This window comes from Periplaneta americana, chromosome 1 (genome assembly GCF_040183065.1).
Source record: "Periplaneta americana isolate PAMFEO1 chromosome 1, P.americana_PAMFEO1_priV1, whole genome shotgun sequence".
NCBI lineage: Eukaryota > Metazoa > Arthropoda > Insecta > Blattodea > Blattidae > Periplaneta > Periplaneta americana.
In genome coordinates, this window is record NC_091117.1 from 124,898,984 (window position 1) to 124,923,925 (window position 24,942).

A 24,942-nucleotide genomic window follows, 5' to 3' on the forward strand; every position below is an offset into this window, starting at 1 on the left:
CTAGGTAATCAGCCCAAGAGGGAATCGAACCTGCGCCCAAGCGCAACTCTGGATCAATAGGCAAGCGCCTTAACTGACTGGGCTGCTCCGGTGGCTATTTTATACTTAGTGATTATTATAAAAATATATAAATGTTACGAAAATATGAATCAATAATAACATGAAACCATAGATAATAATAATCCAAGAATATGTATGATAATAATAATAATAATAATAATAATAATATTCCAATAATATGCGTAATAATAATAATATGTTTAATGAACATCTAAAACAAAAAATAATACTTATTACTTTCTTCACTGGATTCTCTGTGTATGTGTTCACTAAAACAAATATACCGAAAAGACAAAATGCAGAAGTACAGTAGAAATGAGACTACAACTTTCCGCCATAAAACCAGATTGCAGGCTTAAAAAGCAAATAGGTACATTCGTCCCACTTAACAGAATTATTGAGATACTAGCTTTCACTTGTCTGTTAATTATTAAATACTAATAAAATGGTACAAGGATTCCGCAGTTACACTTTAGATTAAAAAGTGGAAAAAGTTTGAGAAACACTGCCATAGAGGATAGAGTTTAACTGATGTGTACACATGACAACATGTGACAACCGTAATCGCGATTAGGTCGATAATCTCGAGTAGAGACAGTGTTTAGTTACAGGAATTGATGAGTAGGACATAATTTGTTTTGTGAGGGGATAGCCTATACATTCTCTGTCCATGGCTGATCTTACTCCATAGCTGACGAAAGGAATCCTAAAAAGTCCGATGTGTTGAATGTAGGGTAATAGGCACATGCGGTACCCAGGACCTCCCACTCTCCCCCTCTGTCTCGCCCTGCAAAGAAACAGCTCAGGAAGTGAGACACAGGCAGTATCTTTATTTGTCTCAACTGGATCCTGTAAGAATTTCAATTTTGCCTGTTTCCTTCTTTCTACTACTGTGCAACAATATTCATCAAACCACAGTTTCTTTTTCTTAGTTTCATAATGACCTATGCTCTGCTCAGGTGCAATTTTGATATTATCTCTGATATTTTTCCACATGCTATTAACATCTAATTCTTCCTCAACTTCGTCGGAACTTCCTAAAGTGGCAAATCTATTTGAAATTTCAACCTGTTAATGTTGTTTAGTTTCCTCGTCCTTCAATTTCAGAATATTGAATCTCCTAATATTAACTTGTTGCTACTACTACCTTTATTTTTAATACTAATATTGCTGTTAATCCTACTAATACTACTATTTATACTAGGGTTATCCAACTACTGTAGAAGTTAGGTAACGGTCTCACACATGGAAATTACACCTCTACAGTATCAGCAATGCTTTTTTTTTTTTTTTTTTTTTTTAGTTGATACTCTTACACATAAATTCCGTTGCCTTTTAGGGAGTTACTTTGTTTAATTTATGATTGTTTTGAATTTTTCAATCTAATATATATTTTGTAATAATTATTTTGATAATCGATATGACCTAAGACCCAAGTGGAAAATTAGAGCTGCCAGATTTTCAGAATGCAAATAAGGGACAGTTTAACTCAAGGAAAATACGAGAAATTTCTAAAGGTGCATCTACACGGTTCAATTTTCAATGTGTTATGCATGCATGAAACCACTAGAGCTTTGTGTTTGTTACATATTATAGATTCTGTTGAAATTTCCACTTCAGAATGTGAAGAAGCATTAGTGTAATGAATGAATTATATCTGCACTAGGAAAAGGAATACTCTTCTAGTAAAAGAACTTCTAGGCTTTTGTTCCTAAAAAGTATTGGACTATCAGTTTCAGCATTTAATCCCTTGCCTTGTGTGCAATAATGGCTGTGATTTGGAAGAAGATTTGCAGAGGAGACTGTATGCAGAAGAAGTAACCTTAAAAAAGAAGTTCAGAACGAGTCCATATGGAGTCTAGTCTGACCAAGGAGATTTTAACAGTACCTCCTAATTTTTTTTCCAATTACAACACTGATTAAAAGTATTATAATAAGTGAGATATAATACAATACAGCAAATAATACATATAATACATTTTTACACAATTTCAATCTCATCATGTTTAAGGAACTCCTGGATGATGTTATATAACTTTGAAACTTTTTTAATGTATCGTAGGCTGCAAAATATGCTGCCAAGGGTCACCAGTTGGACAGGCGTGATTTATACCAATAAAAGGTAGGCCTAGAGGGTAAAAGTATCCCTATTGTAGGCCGTGAAGGCCCACAATGTGGTTGGAAGTGAAGGGTTCCAACTTTTCTAGACAGTCGGCATTGGTAATAGCAGGGATATCAGTCCTACATACTTGCTGCCTTTACCCCCAAGGAAATGTCCTGAGTGCTCGTTTCTATCAGAGGCTAAGTAAACCATAGCGCCATAATGTGGCCAGAAGAATTTGATCAATGGAGAAAATACATTATCCCATCAGGAATCGAACCCTCGATCTTTTGACTTGCAGTGCAATGCCTTAAATGCAATGCTGCTGCACGCTCAATTTATACCAATATTACTACTATTCATATTACTGCTGCTGCTGCTACTGCTGCTGCTACTACTACTACTACTACTACTACTATTACTACTACTACTGCTCCTCCTGCTGCTGCTGCTCCTCCTGCTGCTGCTGCCGTCGCCGGCACCACCACTGTGTTGCTGCTGCTCATGATGATGATGGTAATGAAGACGATGCCACAGCTGTTTCTGCTGCTGCTAATAATGACGATGATGATGATAATGATAGACTATTATAATGATTAACGATGATTATGATAGTTGCTTACAGTCATTATGTTGATTATGAAACCATCACTGAAGTAATTGCCGCTACATATACTATTATCTGTGCTCAGTGTTTGGTGTGTTACCTGATCAACATGATGCGAGTAGCACACTACCTCTGTATGGTGTATTCCGTAACTAATTATTACTTTATCATAATGTTCTTATTTAAATTTTCAGCTATTTGTGGCTGCCATGGGTCCTCCTGGTGGTGGTTCAAATGAAGTTACAGGACGTTTCACTAGACATATGTTTATAATTTCTATCGACTCTTTTGAAGACAAAACTCTTGATAAGATCTTCTGTGCCATTGTAGATTGGCATTTTGCCAAGGGTTTCGATCAAAATATTGTTAGAATGTCAAAGGTACGTTCTATACTAGTCTTATTGTATATAGTAGTCTAAGCAGTGGGTTTAATTTGAACTGTTTGTATTTAAGGTATTTCGAGAAATGTAATATGATTTATAAATATTCTGAATACATGTATTATTTTAAAAAAGTAAGATATTTAATTAGAAAACAATTTCTGTAAAAATTATCAGAAATAATATTATTAGTTTATTAGCATTCATAACACTACATAATTTAAGTGATTTGACTTTCTCTTTACTGCAACATAGAGAAAGATAGTTATCTCTTACCCACTAAAATATGAAAACAATTATTCACACACACACACACACAGGCATGCACACAAAAAAAATGCTTGCGCACATGTACGCACAGAAAAACGCTCGCACACATGCACACACAAACAGAGACATATGGAAGCAAAAATATTTCATGGCCTTAATACCAGTATTATTTATTAATAAATGATTTTTTTTAATTGCAAATAGGATAAATATGTACATCTATATTAATATTTAATAAAATATGAATTGTAAATGCAATGAGATTGTTGATGTGTGTCAGTAAAAATCTCTTCTCTTCAAAAACAATTTTTCAATTCTCTTTATTTATTATTTCATATCTCTGCAGGGAAGCCGTATTATTAAGTGCAAGATGGTCAGCTGTTTAAAATTTTAAAATGATACACACATAAGAATAGAATTTTTAAATTTATTTTTTAGGATCAGACTTGTTGTAACTTGTATTATCAAACTTAAAAAACATGAAAATAATTCTAGAGTGTAGCCTAAACAACAAAGGTTGTAAGAGCCACTTTTGTCATTTTTTAAATGGTTGTCAAAACGGATTGTATATGTGGAGCCAGTAATCTACAAAAGTCATATGAGTATGTTGAAATTCAAAGTGAAAGTAGGCCCTTAATGTATGAAGTCACAGATGTCACCAGTAGTAGATGATTTGGATGAAGAAACTGTTTTTTTGTCTCTTATGAAAAATTTTCTTCTGTGTACTTACAAACTTTGTTGTTTACACTCTTCAGTTATTGAAATGTAATTCAGTATATTGAAGTCCAAATCAAAAAATTCATGAAGTTGTTATAATATCAAAAGTATAATAAAGACTTTACATTTCCTACAGATGTTAGTGGGAGCTACAATGGATGTGTATAAAAGTTCAGTGTTGCAGTTCTTACCAACTCCATCGAAATCTCATTATACCTTCAATTTGAGAGATTTTTCACGTGTAATTCGTGGTGTTCTTTTGGTCCCAAGCTCTCATTTACAAGAACCTGAAAAACTTATTCGATTATGGATTCATGAAAGTTATAGAGTTTTCTATGACAGGCTCATCGATGATGAAGATAGGTATGTATGTTTATGTGTGTGCGTGCGTGCATGTGTGTGTGTGCGTGCATGTGTGTGTGTGTGTGTGTGTGTATATATATAATCTTAACATGTTTTAAATAATACAAAATGTGAAGTTTTGATAGTTCAGTCTTTGACTTACTTATTATAGCAAAATATAAAAAAAGTTATTTTTGCTAATACATATTAGTGAACGTTTTCGCCCTTATTATGGGCATCATCAGACTAATAAGTAGATATCTATATAAAGTTGTAAATCCATGTTAAACATATTGCAATGAACAAGTTTAAAAAGTTTAAAAACAACCATAAAATTTAAAAATAAATAATTAAAATAATTGACAAGGATTACATGTAAAATTTATTTGAAATTATTCATATTTAATAAAAACATACTAAAAATTGTCTGTATGAGATGAATTAAGAAATTTTACGAACTATATGTTTTTCGTAAAATTTCTTGATTCATCTCATATAGACATTTTTTAGTACGTTTTTACTAAATATGCTTAATTTCAAATAAATTTTACATGTAATCCTTGTCAATTATTTTAATTATTTATTTTTTAATTTGATGGTTGTTTTTAAATTTTTTTAACTTGTTCATTGCAATAAGTTCAACATGGATTTACTTACTTTATATAGATATCTACTTATTGGTCTGATGATGCCCATAATAAGGCGAAAACGTTCACTAGACAAGACGGCAGTTTGGAAGGCAGTTGGCTGCTATATGCGCCGTAGCATTTCTGGTATGTGACGTCACAAGCTTGTACAGTAGAACCAATCGAAATCAGTCTGTAACAAGTTCTTCCCGAGTTCGTTTGTTCATGTGTGAGTGTTTCAATACATTGAATAAGTAAAACTAACATTTACTGTGTGTGTGTGTAAGATAAATAAATGGAAGAAGAGACTGTAAAAAGACAAGTATTGCACAGGCAGGCGTGGAAAATAGTGTTTAAGGTGTATAATTATTTTAAAAACGTTGATGAGCAGAATGCTGTCAGCCATCTTGATGCTGGCTGCAACGTTGTTAATGTGCAAGAAACGACTGCAGAAGCATGTGGTGTGGGATTGAGAACCGTGCAAAGAATATTGTTAGTGAAGGAAAGAGTTTTTGTTTGGTATCATGCTTACAGTAATCAACCACTAAGACCATTATTGTCTTTTGATAATTTAAATTCTCTCCTACGCTATTTGTATTGCACGTGCTCGTGAAGTACGATGTGGCAATGTTATACGCTGTCTATCTGTCTCTCTCGATGCAAACGCTAGCAGACTACTGCCTTCCGAATTGCCGTCGACTCTAATATGTATTAGCAAAAATAACTTTTTGATATTTTGCTATAATAAATAAGTCAAAGACTGAACTTCAAAACTTCACATTTTGTATTATCATTATATAACCTATTGGAATACACATAAAAATGAATTCAAAATTCAAATTTATGTTTTAACATATTATTTTAAATGAAAGCACATTCTGCTACCGGTAGTTGTAATTACAAATACAGTAAACAGTAGATACCTGTATACAATATGTTAAATTATAACTGATAGGCAGTTGATGAGCTATTGGAGAAAGAGTTGAAGGGACAACATGTAAAAGATCTAGTATTATTCTCTTAGTGCAAGCAATAGGCCTACTTAACATATTATCCTTTCATGTATCCACATCATGTACAGTTAGGGTCTATTAGTCTGACAGTGGAAATATTTTTAATATGGTATTTAAAGCATAAAATTTGAATTAAATGTTATATTTTAATATAAAAATGGGAAATAATATTCTTTAGAAATTACTGTATGTTTCAACAGTGCATTTTCACGTTGCTATTATTAAGTATACATGGGTTCCAGAATGATACTAATGATTCTTGGGATTATAAAATTTACTAGTATATGTACTAGGCCTACATACAGCCTTTTTATGGAAGGGGGACCCGAAGGCTTGCACCTCAGCCTCAGTGTTATTGTACTTACCACTCCTGTTTTATGAATTATTTTGTCGCTGAACGGTCGTGCTATAGCACCGTGAATTTAACCTAAGCTATGTCAATGATGACATTTGAATTAATGATGGCGAAATGAATCCGAGATAACCAAACAGTTCTGCTTCAATTGGTTGAGGGAAAACCTCGGAAAAACCCGAACCAGGTAACCTATCCCATCCAGGATTTGAACCCAGGCTCACTTGTTTCACGGTCAGACATGATAACCGTTAGTCCACAGCACATCCACTGAGGATAAATTATATGTATTCCCCAGCTTTAGTGTATATTTCAATAAAAAGGGTTATTTCTGTCTATAAAAGTGCTGATATGCCATGTGAGTGCTTGCAACTAGAAAAAAAGTATGTCTATGCTACTCTGTGTAAATAATAATTAATATCCAAAAGCAACATTTAGCAGAACCGCATGTATCAGTGATGATTTACTGTATGTCGAATTTTCTTATTTTGTAAGAAAATTGTTTTTATCTACGGCCGTTATACATATAGTCACATCTCACTTTACATTTTTCAGAAGATCGTCAAAAATGATGAAAATTGAAGTAAATCGTATAGTCTGACTGGAGAAGTCATCTACGCCCTCTTGTAACGAAGTTAAGCAATTTTGCACATTCATAGTCGATACCATAAATACAGTATCCATAAGATCAGATGTGAAATACAAAATGCAATAATATGCCTAACACAATATCTCTGTTGGTTAGTAGTGGTACTTACTTACTTACTTACTGGCTTTTAAGGAACCCAGAGGTTCATTGCCGCCCTCACATAAGCCTGCCATTGGTCCCTATCCTGAGCAAGATTAATCCAGTTTCTACCTTCATATCCCATCTCCCTCAAATCCATTTTAACGTTATGAATTGGAGTCTCACACTATGCGTGTTGCTTTAATACAAGTTTTAGTGTCGGGACCACAGAATATTCCACAAATTTCTGTCATTGATTCTATGCCATTCTATTCCATTACAGAAACTTCGGATTTCTTGTAAATTTCAGCATTCGTTAGAATAAGATTAATTAAATTGAGGGAACAGTCAATGTTCAGTAACGAAGAATACATGGACATAATCTTGATTTATGGAGAGTTACGTCAGAATGCAAATGGATTTTTGTGAATGCATCGTGATGAATTTCCACAAAAAATTACTTCATTTGACACCTTCAGACACTTTGCAACTTGTCATGTACGATATGTTGGAGAGGTATTGTAAATGTACTGTAGAACAGGCCCGTTAGTTTGGGCATGTCAACACCAGCACTTTATACTTATCAATCAATTAATAAATATGTGAACAAAATGAATTTATGAATGAAGACATAAAGGAACAATCAAATAAATAAATAAATAATATATAAACAAAGAATGAATTTATGAATGAAGAAACAAATGAATGAACTAACAAGCAAGCAAAGTCAAGCCAAGCCAAGTGAGTGATGAGTAAGCAAGCAAATTGATAGTGCTTCCTTCAGTAGCATTTTTAAAACAAAGAAGGAAGTTCATGTATATGGTAGCCTAACGGCTGGAGCGCCAGCTTTCTATGCTGGCAACCCAGATAAAGTCTCAGTGGGTCCAATTGGAATTTGTGGTGATAGGTTTTCACAGAGTACTTCTGTTTCTCCTACTGGTATTCCACAATCACTCCATTAATTATCATTATATGGTGTTGAATTATGTAGTTCAGCTCTCATGGTGCACTGAGTGGAATGCCTATGATGGCAAAAAAAAAAAGAACTACAGCTTTGCCACATCGCTCATAGATGGGGATAGTTGAGCGAATGACGGGAAGATAAGTACCATTATCCGCCGTAATATAAAAATAATATAATAATGCTAATGTTCTTTGGTCACCCAGTATAATGCAGAGTTTACTATTTTCACTAATGAAGACACAGATGACTACGCTTGTGTTGAAATCTCCTAGAAATAGACATCACAATTTCAAGGGCTTTCTTCAGAATGTGAGGCTGCATAAAACTGAAGAAGAAGGGACAGAAATTGAAGGGTCCGAGCAGTGACTGTTCTAGATGCTTAAAATTGGGGGGGGGGGGGGAGGGGGGGATTGGAACAGAAAACAAAGGATGTCCAAGTGCAAGAAAAATTTAAAAGCTGGCCAAAGTGCATGCAAAAAAAAAATCATGAAATTATAATTTCGCACTTATTCGCTGAAATTCCTACATTTCGCATTTTGTACTCAATTTCGCATTTTATCGCAGATTAGAAAACCACAGTAAGGTATGAAATTCCCTCTCTAAGGCACAATTACGTAATTACGTAGCATTTGGCAACTTTTCGTAATTATCATGACTGCGAAAATCTATCATCTCTAATAATTATTAACAACAAATATTCTTGGGGTTAAAAAGACCCCCAGATAAATATCATGCCATTCTAGAGCAGCTAAGTTGTAAGGTTAATAAGTAGTAAAATTTCAATAAAAGTCGCTTTATTATTATCTATCATTATTTTCATCTGAAACCAGTTTCGTAATGACCTCTAAGCCCAATGTCTTGCCGAGCACAAAGTAACGTGACCAAGGCCATTGTTGCCACAGCTGAGCAGTTACGAAATATGTCATCTTTGTGTTTGTTGCTTAGCTTTGAAATAACTGTGTTGCTACGTTAATTTTCCTGTTGAAGATTTATGACATTCACTATCAATATGCTTTGCAATTTTTCTCCTATTTTTTCCCAATTGCAAAACCCAGATTTAGTGAAAACATGTTCAGCATTGCTTGAGTCAGATTGAACGAAATGGCGGTAAGGAAAACAGAAAACTGCATCTTTCTGCTCAGAGTATTCAATGAATTTATACCTATCAAATAGTTTACTGTTAAAACTTCTGTTGTTATACTGTAACGTTTGTAAACAGACCTACCTGGTTTGCATGGACCATTGTAGATCGATGCATTGATATCAATTGGTTCATCTATATTAGAAACATTTGCACTCACCTTTATGTCACAGAGTTGGGGAGATATCAATGCATTTATATCACATGGAGGTTTGTCTACATTAGAAAACCACCGTAAGGTATGAAATTCCCTCTCTAAGGCACAATTACGTGATTATGTAGCATTTGGAAACTTTTCACATTTATCCCGACTGTGAAAATCGACTATCTCTCATAATTTATTAAGTTATAATTATAATTACTGCATTTAAGTCACAAAGTTGGGAGGAGAGTTTAATACAGTTCGGATCACTGGGTTCACAAACACTTTCATCGCACTTACGCTTATCACGGGAAAATAACTTCAAAATATTACATTGTTTAGACATAACCAACTAATACAAGAACATTACTAGCATCAGCGACTGATCATTTGCTACTCAAAACTGTTGCGAAACGACGAATTCTTTCTGTGATTGTTAAGAGTAACTGACAGTTGACACTGTCAGATATACAATATTTTGAATGCAGACAGCATTGTTTGTTGTATAGAACTCTCTAAAAATGTTGGTTGTGATATGCATATACTGGATGTACTATGCATGTTAAAAATATTACTTTTAAACTTTACTTCATTTGTTATATTTTTTAAACAGAATAAATGAACTGTATCGTTATCTTAATTCCAAAACCTCATAACTCACTCGGATGTCGATTTTCACTTTTTACGCATTTTTGAAAGTACACTAATGTTTGTGGAAATTGCAACATCAAGAAAGATACATGTGACTGAAATGAAATTAATACCACAGATTAGATACATGACAATACACAAATGATTAGAATTAACTGTACCTGATATGTGACTGTGAGATTTCAGTATGGTGTGAAGCCTCCATGCGCTCAATTAGAGCCTCTAAGCGTCATGGCATGGGATCAAAGAGGGCCTAGATATGTTCCTGGGGAATCTCCCTCCATGCAGTTTGTATGTGAGTCCACAAAGCGTCAAGAGTGGTGCTAGAGGACCATGACAAACAAGTTGCCGACCAACCATATCCCGGACATATTCGATGGGCGATATGTCTGGCAAATGTGGAGGCCAGGGAAGCAGTGTTACCTGTCGTTCTTCGAAGAAGGCTTGCACAATTCTCGCCACATGTGGCTGGGCATTGTCCTGCTGAAATATGGCATACGGAGTTGCCTGAATGAGGGGCAGTACATCAGGGTCTAAAACCTCCCTAATGTAGTGTTGGTGTTCAGATTGCCCTGAATATGTAGGAGACGAGATCGCATATTGTATCCAATGGCGCCCCAAACCATCACACTGGGCGTTTGTCTGCTATGCCTCTCAACAATGCATGCATGGCTCTTAGATTGCATTCACCACTGTAGCATCTAACATGTATGTTGCTATCATTGTAGGACAAGTTGAAGTGGAACTCGTCCGAAAACATTACATTTTGTCACTCAGCATGCTAGTGACGGCATTCACGTATTCATTACAGTCTGAGGTGTTGGTGGTTTCTGGACAATGGAAGCCAACACAGCGGCATGTGAGCCACTAATCAGTGCTCAAAAGACAGTGACAAACCGTTGATGCAGATAGGTCCACACCTGTTGCAGTACTCCAATGTCGACTCAACACTGTGGATGAAGCTGTACTGTCTGTCACGGCCATGCAGACAAGATGGCTGTCATTCCGTGCTGTGGTCACATTATGTGGTCCAGTATCTGCTTGTCTCTGCATACGACCCTTTTCTATCCACTGGTTCCACACATGCATCACTGTAACAGCAGCATGCCTGTATGAGCCGAAATGTCACGATATGATAAACCTGCTTCCAGAGACCAACCATTCTACCCTGTTCGAACTCACTCACGTGCTGATTTGCGCCCTTCCACCAGACGAGGCATATCTGGAGTAGCTTTCACGTTTCCACTTCGTTTGGAAGCTCTGCACTGACTGAGCAAGGCATAACACTGACCTTGCTGGTGACACAAGAGACATCACTGTTGGGCCTATGTGTACGCTATCTCTCTGTAAATGTAATCAATTATTGGTGGTACACTGTTCTACACATCTTCAGAGTTTGGGTGTTGCAATTTTCACAGATAGTAGTGTATATTCACAGATCCATCTACTGACAAAGCAGTGAAGCTTAATTTAAAATAATAGCGCTAATATTGAGCTATTACGAAACCCTTAATTTCTTTCTCTATGAATACACTTTCAAAACATGCAAAAAGTGAAAAATCGATATTCGAGCAAGTTACGAGGTTTTGGAGTTAAGATAGTGATATATAGAATAAATAAAACTTTAAAATTAATGTCTAATTAAGTTCATTAAATTCATTAGTTTGCTTTATATCAAGTAAATGAGAAATATATTCAGCAGTAATTAAGAAATATTAAAATAACTACTGCATTTCATTAAAACCGGAAGGGCCTGGGCCTCCCCCGGCCCTGGGCTAGAACCGCCTCTGGGTCCGAGAAAAATATATAAGTGGCAGAAAAACATAAATTGCGTGAATCTAGAAGTGACGTTCTACTGTAATTCAAATCTAAACAAATTATCCATGTTTATATGTCGAATAAATACACAAACTATTTATGTTTATTAATGCACACTTTTATTCGTAAGTGCTTTCTTTCATGCATGTATATGATTTGGATTGAATTATGTAACAGTTGGCAATATGTTTTCTAGGGTGCAACTGTTTGAGATTGTGAAAAAAGCATGCTACCAAAATTTTCGGCAGCAAATGGATAAGATTTTATCTGATCTCATTCCTGAAGAGGAAACTAAGCTTAAAGACTCTGATATTAGAAGTCTTTTTTTCGGTAACTATATGGAGCCTGATGCTGACCCTAAGATCTATGATGAGGTGATTCATTACTTAAAAAATAGTATAGTATTTCAGATTATTAGTATTATTATTAATTATTTGTTATTTCGAATCTGGATGAAGCAAACATAGGCGGAGAGAGAATCATTTCATTGGGAGGGTAAAGCAAAACCATAGAATTCCGATATAACAGGGTTATGGGGGACATCATTTAACTCCTCCCCCCCCCCCACCCTTATAACTTGATCGGAATATGATCATTTAATAAAGGCATTTTCGGGGGGCATGTTTCTTACAGTGTTACCATCTATATCCGCGATGTTTCAGACCGAGTTGTATAGGACTTGAACTGTAGGTCTACTACAAATTATAATACGGCATAACTTAAAACAATCTTCCTCTTTTTTCTTTTTCATATACATACATCAATAAAACTACGTAACAGTGCTAACAGAATCCTTTTATATAAAGCTTACCTTCCTGAAGATATCATATGAAATATAAATTATAATTATTTTATTTAATCTTGTCTTTAAGTTTACACATTATACGGGATCACTTTTCTTTTTTCTGCATTGTTGTGAAGTATAGTATTCATATTTCTCCAAGAGAGGGCCTGAATACCTGCAGACTTCTAATACATAAGTACAAGCTGTTACAAACGAAACATCACAGTGTTTCCATTCTTAAAATGAGGTATAGAAATTCTTATACATTCAGAAATTTAAAATAAATATTATAATTCAGACATATGATCTACAGACATTAATACGTTAATTTAAGCACAGAAACTTGATCATAAACAAAAGCAAGAAAATCTTTTTAATTCAATATTTTCTAATGTTAATAGAAAAAAAAAAAAAGAGTTCAGATAAGTCTGGGGGGACAGTGCCCCCCATGCCCCCCCCCCCATAACTCCGCCTATGGAAGCAAATACGTAAATAAATCTTGCCAAGATATACAAGCAGTGAGGGAAGTGAGATGGTATGCACCAGTATGGAATACCGTCACTGGTTTCTATGACCAGAAAACATACTGTTAGAGAAAAATGACAATATACTGTCATTGAAAAAATGTGATCTGTAAAATTTTGTTTATACATTTCTTCACAGCAAAGAGTACAATCTGGTTTTTTTCGTAGATCTAAATCACAGCCTTCTGGAACTGTATTCAACATGTATTTAGACACGTTTATTTCATAACTCAACCCCTGGAATGCTTACAAGGGTAGTAACCGGTATTTCAAGTATAGAAGGCTGTATTCTGTAGCTTGTGATGGCCATTGTTGCCAATTTAATGACTATATCATTTTTGTAGTTGTTGCACTTTTTTATTAATAAATAAGGCACTTTGAAGCTGTAACATTTTTTTAAAATGATGTGTCAATGGACATTGCAAAATAATCTAGTAAATAACTATAGTAACTTGAAATTATTTTATTAAGAAATTTAATATGTTGTGTAAGCTTTAAAGATTCGCATTACTGACTGCACGAAACAATTTATTGTATATATCATGTATGTCTATGTTGTAAGGAAGGGGGTATGCCTTTTTTTAAATGGAGGTGTGTCAGGGGAAAATCTTGGGGTGGCATACCGCCTCTGGTTTTTTCCCACTTCCCTCACTGTATACAAGAGACTTAAACAGTGCAACTTAAATCTATTTTATGGAGAAGATTTTGTTTTGAGATGTAATTTCTCTGATGTTTCGAAGCTACTTATAGATTCCATCCTCAGGGTAGCATAATTTGAAACCTGAAAAAATAATCTGCTCTTGCTTGTGTTTGAATTAGTCAAATATAAGGGAATGAACAGAGTAGGCCACTCTTCCATTACTCTAGTAATAGTTCTCTGAGGATAGAGCAAATAAATAATTCTGAAACATCGGGGAAGTTTAATTTAATTTCAACACACATAGGAAACTCAAAATTTTCTTCACAGCTCAATCACAGTAAAAGTCTGAAATTTGAATAAAGTTTTATTTTATTTAGTAAACTTTTAATTTTCGTTGTTTGTTAAATTTTGTTACTGTTTCAGATAAAAGACTTAAATTTACTAACTGAAAAGATGGTTTATTATTTGGACGAATATAATCTTTTGTCACAAACACCAATGTCGTTGGTTATGTTCAAATTTGCTATTGAGCATATATCACGTATAAGTCGTGTGTTACAGCAAGACAATGGACATGCACTTCTGGTGGGAATTGGTGGCTCTGGCAGACAGAGTTGCACCAGATTGGCTGCCAGTATGATGGAATTTGCATTATTTCAGGTTAGTGTGTATTATTATTATTATTATTATTATTATTATTATTATTATTATTGGGTTATTTTGCGATGCTGTATCAACAACCCAGGTTATTTAGCATCTGAATGAAATGAATGTGATAATGCCAGTGAAATGAGTCTGGGGTCCAGCACCGAAAGTTACCCAGCATTTGCTTGTACTAGGTTGAGGGAAAACCCCGGAAAAAACCTCAACCAGGTAACTTTCCCCGACCGGGATTCGAACCCAGGTCACTTGGTTTCGTGGTCAGACACGCTAAGTGTTACTCCACAGGTATAGACCAAGTTAGTGTGTATAAGCACATTACAGTAGGAGTTAAATATCAATTTTGCTAAGTCAACAGAGAAGAATATAGATAAACTGAATGCAATAATTATAATTATCATTATATTAATTTAAAATATATTAATAACTGGAAAGCGACTTGTTGCACATCATATTCACAGGTACTATTTAAGATAACTGAAAAACAAATTTCTTAAAGCTTTGTTGTCTATAGGAACGTTTCTTAAGCCCAGTCCCACAGTGCTTGTTTCTGTGATGGATTACATAGTGGTAAGTGCTGATGGCAGTGCTGCGTGCTTGCTTGCTGGAAAACCTGACCCCTGGTGACTGCTTTGTTAGCTATCATGCTAGATTTCGAGATTAGGTTGCTTGCTATTTTGTTGTGTTGGCTTGTATGCTGGAACCAAAGATCATAATATAGTACCACAGCTGGAACCGTGTTGCCACATTCGTTGTTTTCCAACTAAATCTCTTTTTTTTTTTTTTTTAATTCTTTAGTTATTAAGAAACAGTAATTAAATATCGGACTTTAGCTGTTTTACACTTCTGGTTTAATTACTTTATTACGACATTTACTATTATTAATATAGGACTCTAGTTGTTTTCCACTCAAGGTTTAATTTCTTTTTCATCATGAGTGTTGGCAACAAATAAGACAGCAGCAGATTTTCCAATTTGAACTGTGAAAAGACCCAACTGCGTATGAACAGTAACCAACATAATAACAAACACGGGAGCCACCAGCATATCCATCAGAGCACCAAGCTTGCTGGCCAGCAAGGAAACAAGAACCTTGGGAACTGGGCTTCAGTTTCCGAGAACCAGTTAAGAGAAACACATTGTCTGATGCTTCCAGTGTCCCAAGGGAACCTTTTACAACAAATTGAAACTTCTCTCGAAAGTTTGCAGCCAACAGGAAAGGAAGTCATTTATTTATGAACATATAGCTTTTTAAACATACCAGTAGCATAAAATAGTCAGTTCTACTAATACTTAGTCATTTTTCTGCTTGTTATTAATGAAAGCAAGCTAGATGTATCATACCTTAAAGGCCTGCTACAGCAAAGAAGTAAAAGGAGATTATTGTAACTCTTAAGTTTAACCATATCATTGTCTATTATCTATATCTTATAATATTGTTGAATGTTGGAGAGGAATTCCCCATCTCTTTGCAAATAAAAATCTGTGATAATATAGATTGTTTATACAGGGTGTTTTAGGAGGAATAGTAAATATTTTAGGCAGTGGTAGTATAGACGAATTCGAATAAAAAATTCCATATAAAATGTATCCAATTTTTATTGTGTACAGAGATACAGTTGTTGGAATGTAACCCAAGAAGGTATTCAGCAAATGGAAATGATTACGTTCAATGCACTTTCGGTTTGTATGTTGCTACTCCGGTTCCTATGGGTTTATTTATCGATTGCCATTTTTGTTTTGAAGGTAAAGTTGTGAAGTTGTACTTTAGTTTACATAATTGAATTTTTCAACTGTGATTGTGATTTGTTGGCCAATTTATTGAAGTTCAAGTTGTGAAGTTGTGCTTTAGTTTACATAATTGAATTTTTCAACTGTGATTGTGATTTGTTGGCCAATTCTACTGTATTGTTTAAGCATGCCGCACGTATTTATAAATGCTGAGTATGCCAATATGGTATTTGTGTACAGGTTTTGTAATGTAAATGATGTTGCTGCTTTTAGAGAATATGGCAAATGTTTTCCTAACTGCAGAGTTCCAGATTCAAGAACGTTTACTCGAGTTTTCACTAAACTGCATGAGACTGGTGCAGTGCCCAGCAGTCATATTTCATCTGAACGTGTAAATGAACAGAATATGGATGAAATAGAAGACATTATTCAGTTGGTAGAACGTAGTCCTGCAACAAGCACACCCAAAATTTCTGCACGTATTGGTGTTCTATATACAAGAGTATGGCAGACATTATGTATGCACGGATTCTATCCTTATCATTTACAGTGGATTCAACACCTTCGAGCAGGAGATGAAGTAGACGATTGGAATTTTGTCATTGGCTACTTGTAAATCGCCGAGTAATCCCATTCTTACTCTTCACTGATGAAGCCACTTTCACTTGTGACGGTATCAATAACACTCATAACTCACATAAGTGGTCTAAAGAAAATCCACATGCCATTGTGGAGATACATTTTCAAGAATGCTTCTCTGTAAATGTGTGGTGTGGTATGATAGACAATCAGTTGCTTGAGCCTTTTGTGTTACTGCATCGTCTTACAGGGCCCCGTTATCTAGACTGTCTTCAAAACGAGCTTCCAGCATTATTGGAAGAGGTTCCTTTGGCTACAAGGATGGGTATGTTCTTCCAGCCCCTGTACATTCTAGTTGTCAGGTGATACATCATCTAAACCTAACATTCCCTGGAAGATGGATCGGCAGATATGATCACGTTTCTTGGCTAAAAAGTCCCCGGACCTTACTCCCTTTAGATTTTTGCCTGTGGGGATGGTTGAAAGGCGAAGTCTACAAAGAAAAAGTAAACACAAGAGCCGATTTAATCATTTGGATTATGAATAATGCTGCCCTCATAAAAGAATGCCTCCTCAAAATCTGTGCTTCAGTGGCTGGCCATGATAATATTGTAAATTTTTATACTGAACAACAATGTAGTTTTATTATCTCAACAATAACTTTCACTCTCTACACAGTAACACAGTATTCGTTAGTGCACTCCACAGACGACAATGACAATTTACTTGGACTATTACGAACAACAATGAACTGTTAATCTTAACTAATATTTACAAAGCACTATTTACAACACAGAACGGTCAGTTCTCAGTTCACAGCTCGTTTGTCTTGGCTAGTTCTTCTAGCTCAGTCACTCGCGTTCACAGAATCTCGAACCACAGACCTTCAGAGACGATCCGCTGAACTTCGAACTCAGGTCCCCCAACTGCGGTCCACTGCACTCGAACCCCGGGCTTCAGGCTCCACAGTTACGGACACAGCTCAAGTCGCGCTCTCGTCTCGAAGCTGGCTTCACTGCTACACAAGACTGGCTTACTGACTGACTGAATTTCACTTGCGTTTCTTCTTTTATAACTAAACCATAGTTACGAGAAATTTCTACAGGTGTCCTCTCGAATTATCTGGATATCTCCACTTCGGACGGACTTCTGGAAGATTCGGGAGGGTCCGTCCCCCCTTCACTCCGCACGTAGCAGTTGCGCGCGCAACCTCCCCTCGCCTCTTCAAGCCGCGCGCCATCCCCCAGTGCTCTGTGGAGCCCGTGTCGACTCACGCGCGACCTGCTCTCTTGCGGGAAGAGTGTTCAAGTCTCGAGGTGGCTGTCACAATATCTTTGAAAAATATTGGAGTGCAAGAGGTCAAATGACTTTATTGTCAAACGCCTGGCATTAGAAAACAACAACATAAAAGAATGCCAAGACGACCTCAGAAGAGCTACACGTTGTGTCGAAAGTGCATTGAAGTCGGTGGTGGAATTTATGAAAATCAACTTCAAACGTATTCATTTGCCTTTGCTTAACACCTTCTTGGGTTACATTCTAACAGCTGTATCTCTGTACCAAATAAAAATTGGACACATTTTATATGGAATTTTCTAACAGCTGTATCTCTGTACCAAATAAAAATTGGACACATTTTATATGGAATTTTCTAACAGCTGTATCTCTGTACCAAATAAAAATTGGACACATGTTATATGGAATTTTCTAACAGCTGTATCTCTGTACCAAATAAAAATTGGACACATTTTATATGGAATTTTCTAACAGCTGTATCTCTGTACCTAATAAAAATTGGACACATGTTATATGGAATTTTCTAACAGCTGTATCTCTGTACCAAATAAAAATTGGACACATTTTATATGGAATTTTTTATTCGAATTCGTTTATACTACCACCTCCTACCACTATTCCTCCTGAAACACCCTGTATTTGGTTTTGAGGCATAGTGGATGAGGCAAATAGAAAGATCACGGAAAACCGTGTCAGCCTGATAAAAAGCTACTCAAATGATATTTTCGGGAATTGCTTTCTTGCCTTATAGTTCGTATTGATAACTATTTGCTTCTATTTAACATTTAATTTACTGTAGGGTACCTGTCTGTGTACAACTTCTCAAGAGAGATTTTAACCATAAATAACTCCATACAATTTCGACCTGATAATGTTGAATGATTTCCTTCTCAGATTATTATCTACATTGGTAGGACTAGTACTGCAGGACATGTTTACTGTTAAGATAGGTTTAAGTACCTTTGTGCGTGTGGTTTCTCTATTTTATAACAACATCGAATTGAATTGAAATCATAGAGTATTTATGGCATTCTATTTTATTTGTGAATAATTTAAGTAACAATCTTAAAGTCTGTTTATTTTTCTCATTTATGTTAATGTAGATTGAGATTGGACGCACATATGGTGAATCAGAGTGGAGAGATGACTTGAAAGACCTCATGAAGAAGGTTGGAGGAATGGCAAAGTCAACTGTTTTCCTGTTTAGTGACACTCAGATTAAAAATGAATCATTTGTTGAGGACATCAACATGATATTAAATACAGGAGATGTACCAAATCTTTATGCTCCAGATGAAAAAGCTGAAATATTAGAACTCATGCAGACTGCAGCTCGACTTGCGGTGAGTGTATATATTTGCATAAGTGTTAAGCGGTATAATAATAATAATAATAATAATAATAATAATAATAATAATAATAATAAATATATATATCATAGTTTTTGCCCAGGAACAGGTCTTTCACTGCAAACCCAGCATTCTCCAACTTTTATTATTTTCTGCCTTCCTTTTAGTCTCCACATATGATCTATATACCTTAATATCGTCTATCATTTGATATCTTCTTCTGCCCCGAACTCTTCTCCCGTTCACCATTCCTTCCAGTGCATCCTTTAGTAGGCAGTTTCTTCTCTGCCAGTGACTCAGCCAATTCCTTTTTCTCTTCCTGATCAGCTTCAGCATCATTCACTCACTCTTTCCGGCACAGCTTCATTTCCAATTTTATCTGTTCATTTCACGTGCATCATTCTTCTCCATATCCACATTTCAAATGCTTCTAGTCGCTTCTCTTCACTTCGTTGTAATGTCCATGTTTCTGCCCCATACAATGCAAGACTCCCCACAAAGCACCTGACTAGTCTCAGTTCTTTTTCCAGTGGTCTGCAAAAGATACTCTTTTTTTCTATTAAAAGCTTCCTTTGCCATTGCTACCCCCCTTTAGACTCTCTGCTTGCAGCTCATATTACTGCTCCAAGTATTCGAAACTGTTCACTTGCTCTACTTTCTCGTTTAGAATTCATATGTTTATGTTCTATCTTGGAGTTATTATTAATAATAATTGTAATGTGAGTGGTTGTGTCACCGACAGAATACTGGCTGGAAATCGGACTTATTACGCTAATCTTCCACTGTTTAAAAATCAGTTGTTATCGAGGATGACAAAGATTAAAGTTTATGAAACATTAGTTCGTGAAACTTGGAATCTCACTCTGAGAGAGGAACATAGGTTAAGGGTGTTTGAGAATAAGGTGCTTAGGAAAATATTTGGGGCTAAGCGGGATGAAGTTACAGGAGAATGGAGAAAGTTACACAACGCAGAACTGCATGCATTGTATTCTTCACCTGACATAATTAGGAACATTAAATCCAGACGTTTGAGATGGGCAGGGCATGTAGCACGTATGGGCGAATCCAGAAATGCATATAGAGTGTTAGTTGGAAGACCGGAGGGAAAAAGACCTTTAGGGAGGCCGAGACGTAGATGGGAGGATAATATTAAAATGGATTTGAGGGAGGTGGGATATGATGATAGAGACTGGATTAATCTTGCACAGGATAGGGACCGATGGCGGGCTTATGTGAGGGCGGCAATGAACTTCAGGTTCCTTAAAAGCCATTTGTAAGTAAGTAAGTTAGTTCGTCCTGTAGTTACCTTTGGTTCAGAGACATGGACATTTACAAAGAAAGACGAGAACTCCTTAAGAAGTTTTGAATGGAAGATTCTGTGTAGAATCTTTGGCCCAGTCAATGATCATCAAGAATGAACTTCTTAACCTGATAGGAGGTCAAGATGTTGAAAGCTCAAAGACTGAGATGGCTAGGACATGTAAACAGGATGCCTGAGACACGCACTCCTATTAAAATATTAAAGGGTAGACTATATAACAGGAGGAGAAAGGGCAGACCAAAGTTAAGGTGGATGGATGGGGTATCCAAAGATCTTGAAATTATGGGAGTGAGAGGATGGACTAACATGGTAAAGAACAGAGTAAGATGGAAGGCTGTTGTTAAGGAGGCCAAAACCCACCCCGGGTTGTAGCGCTAACTGATGATGATGATGATGATGATGATGATGTTTACGTTCTTTATTTTTCTTCTGATAACCAGGATCTTTGTCTTGTTTGCATTTATCTTCATTCTATACTGCTCACAGCTGTCATTTAGCTCTAGTAGCATACCCCTTAGTTTCGTCTCCTCTTCTGCTAACAACACCCTATTATCAGCAAATCTTATGCATTTTATTCTTCTTCCTCCTACTACCACCCCTCCCATATTCTTCACTAAATTTTCCAAGTAGATGTTGAATAGGGTAGGTGATAAAGGACATCCTTGTCGTATTCCACTCTCTCTTTCACTTCTTTCTAACATTTCTTCTCCTATCCTGACTTTTACTCGTTATTTCACATAAAGGTTACTGAACAGCCTTCTCTCTTTCCAATCCACACCACTTTTATTCAGGATCATTATAAGTTTCTTCCAATCCACTCTGTTAAATGTCTTTTGCCAGGTCCACAAATACTGCAGATACTTCTTTATTTTTCTCTAGATATCTTTCACTGATTGTTTGCAGCAGTCCAATTGCATCTCTCGTATGTTTTTCCTTCCTGAAGCCAAACTGCTCTTCTTCCAACTGTTCTTCCAACTGTCGATTCTGTATTCACTGGAGAATCTTCACTGTGTGCGATATCATGCTGATAGTCCTGAAATCGTTACATTTCTTGGCATTATATTTCTTTGTTATTGGCAGCAACAGCATCTCCGTAAAATGTTCAGGTCATTCGCCTTTCTCATATATTTCATTGCATAATGATAGAATTTCCTTCTTGTCTTCACCCAGGCATTTCATTAATTCACTGGGGATTTCATCAACTCCTGCTGCTTACCCAATAGCTAAGTCATCTGGAAAATTCCATATTTCATATAATTCTTCTACATATTTTGTCCATGTGTTCAGTGCGGTATTCTTTGTCTGTCTGTTATTCGGTTATCTGATGTTGATGACATCTTCCGATTCCTAGTAGCCAGAGCCTTCTATCCATCCAATTTCCAATCTGCAGCTGTCTTTCCTTCATAGCATCAAAAATGCCTTAACTCCAGGAAATTTAGGTCTTCCCCTGCATCTTGTTCCTTCAGTTTTCCACTCCAATATACATTTTGGTAGTCGTTTTTCCTCCATCCACTGAACATGGCTGTACCATTCTAACTGCTGTGTTTTGATGTAATATAAGATTGTATCCTGAAATTTCATTTTTTTCTCGGATAATTGAGTTTCTAATGGTGTTGCTGACTCCCATGGACCTCCCCAGATGGCGGATAAGGGAATCCTCACCAGAAATGGAAAATATTGGGGAAATAAAATACCCAGGCAGACCAAACAGCCACTACTGCCTTGTAGTGCATGAAGTTGAGTCTTCAAAGGCTAGGGGAAGAAAATGCTGACTACAAATTACCTGGTCGTCCAGGTTGGGAATTGGTGCAGAAGGCCAACTCCCTCTCGCCTAATAGATATAATAATAATAATAATAATAATAATAATAATAATAATAATAATAATAATAATAATAATAATAATAATAATAATATCTTCATTATTATTATTATTATTATTATTATTATTATTATTATTATTATTATTATTATTATTATCCCACAAAGATGTATTAGGATAGAAGTACCAGTATATTTGTCTTAAAAAAAGAAATAACAAAAATACGTTTTAATATTGGTGAAACTTTTCCAAACATAGGAAATTTAGTCAGCATACACAATCAAAATATACAAATATACCGATTTAAATCAGTTGAAATTACACAACAATGGGATACAGCTGATGTGCAAATCTTGTCAATAGTCATATCACGAATAGGTGTAATTTTACATACTATTTAGGAGGATCATACATGGATATATGTGAAGACGCATTCATCTTTATGCAACATGCTTTCCTATGAAATAACTACTGTACAGCTTTCGAAAATTCTTCAGCAAAACTTATAGACCATAATTAGCAAGAAAATATAATAAATATACTTGTAGCCACAAATTTGTACTTTAGTCTATTGAGATCCGTGAAAGTCATGAGAACAAAATAATGATGATGATGATGATGTTGATGATGATGATGATGATACTTACAAATGGCTTTTAGAGAACCCAGAGGTTCATTGTAGCCCTCACATAAGTCCACCATCGATCCCTATCCTGAGCAAGATTAATCCAGTCCCTAGCAAAATATCTCAACTCCTTCAAATTCATTTTATTATTATCCTCCCATCTACGTTTTGGCCTCCGCAAAGGCCGTTTATCCCTCAGGTCTACCAACTAACACTCTATATGCATTTCTGGATTCACCCCATACATGCTACATGCCCTGCCCATCTCAAACGTCTGGATTTAATGTTCCTAATTATGTTAGGTGAAGAATACAATGCATGCATTTCTGCGTTGTATAACTTTCTCCATTCTCCTGTAACTTCATCCCTTTTTCCCCAAATATTTTCTTAAGCACCTTATTCTCGAATACTCTTAACCTCTGTGCCTCTCGTAAAGTGAGACGAGAAGTTAATAAATCAATTGTTTGATTCAAATTTTAACCGCAATTAAAGCAGAATTGTGCATAGTTGTGTGTATTTTTTTCCGTGCAGTTTTGCATGTATATGTATCTAATCTGTCTTTTTTTGTGTATGGAATACAATATTGTGAATTTTTCATCCTTTCTGGAGGAAGGAAGTATTTTAATTACTTTGGCTTACTGTTCTGCACTGTAACTACGTGGTCTAAAGCATCATACCTTGGACTAGTATTAAGGAATGAGCACTGGTTCGAGTCTTTATCAGAAAATAAATTTTTTCATAAAATTTCGGTCAGTGTATGGGATCAGTGCCCACCTTGCATCATACAGTGATCCAGGAGAGCAATGCTGTAGACGCAGTTGGGAACAATAAGTTCATAATCTACAGTGATTTTGGCTCATCTTGCCCATTGTGCATTGTAATGAATTTGGAGAGCTATAGTGAGTAGCGTAATCCAATTTTGCAAGCCAGCTATTGGGTTGATGAAAAAGTTCGTAGCGTTTTTCGCTGTGACAAAAGTTGAGATGAATAGAACACAGAAATTAGTCGGTAATATATTCTTCTACATTATCTATGACTCTCTGCCAATGCTGGGGTAGTTTTTTGATTTGTCATCTGTAGAAATCTGCTGATTTGGAGTTAAAGAAGTTGTCAAGCTAAATTTGTAAAGCATCTTCTTTGACACTCCATTTTCTTTAGCCCACAAGTAACACAAACTTGTCCACACCTGTGAAGTAATGGTTAGAGCGTCTGGCCGAGAAACCAGTTCGCCTGGGTTCGAGTTCCGGTTGGGGCAAGTTATCTGGTTTAGATTTTTTCCGGGGTTTTCCCTCAACCCAGTATGAGCAAATGCTGGGTAACTGTCAGTGTTGGATCTCGGACTCCTTTCACTGGTATTATCACCTTCATCTCATTCAGACGCTAAATAACCTGAGATATTGATACAGCGTCGTAAAATAACCTACTAAAAAAACGCAAACTTTCTTGAGATCCGTAAAATTTAAGACGTATTTACAAGCACAACACTCGAAATAACAAATGACATATGATAAATAATCTCCTAACAACACAGTGTTGTGATGACGAACAAAAACGCTACGAACTTATGCATCAACCTAACATAATGGCTGGGTGGATCATGTGCTAACCATATGTTACCCCTGTATTAGTTGAATGATCGTTCACCTCTGCTGAGGCATGTGGACGTGAGACCAGTAGTCGGCTGGTAGACCTTGACCCTCC

The 24,942-nt window shown here is 35.9% G+C and overlaps 1 protein-coding gene across 1 annotated transcript in view; it reads left to right on the top strand.

The window, feature by feature from the left end:
- Dnah3 (dynein heavy chain 3, axonemal) overlaps positions 1–24,942 on the top strand; it is a 367,976-nt gene that overhangs the window by 187,575 nt on the left and 155,459 nt on the right. The window contains exons 37-41 of the mRNA XM_069827040.1: positions 2,963–3,148; positions 4,272–4,498; positions 12,108–12,285; positions 14,283–14,519; positions 19,229–19,468. Coding sequence (XP_069683141.1) covers positions 2,963–3,148; positions 4,272–4,498; positions 12,108–12,285; positions 14,283–14,519; positions 19,229–19,468 — 1,068 coding nt within the window. The remainder of the gene's footprint in view (positions 1–2,962; positions 3,149–4,271; positions 4,499–12,107; positions 12,286–14,282; positions 14,520–19,228; positions 19,469–24,942) is intronic.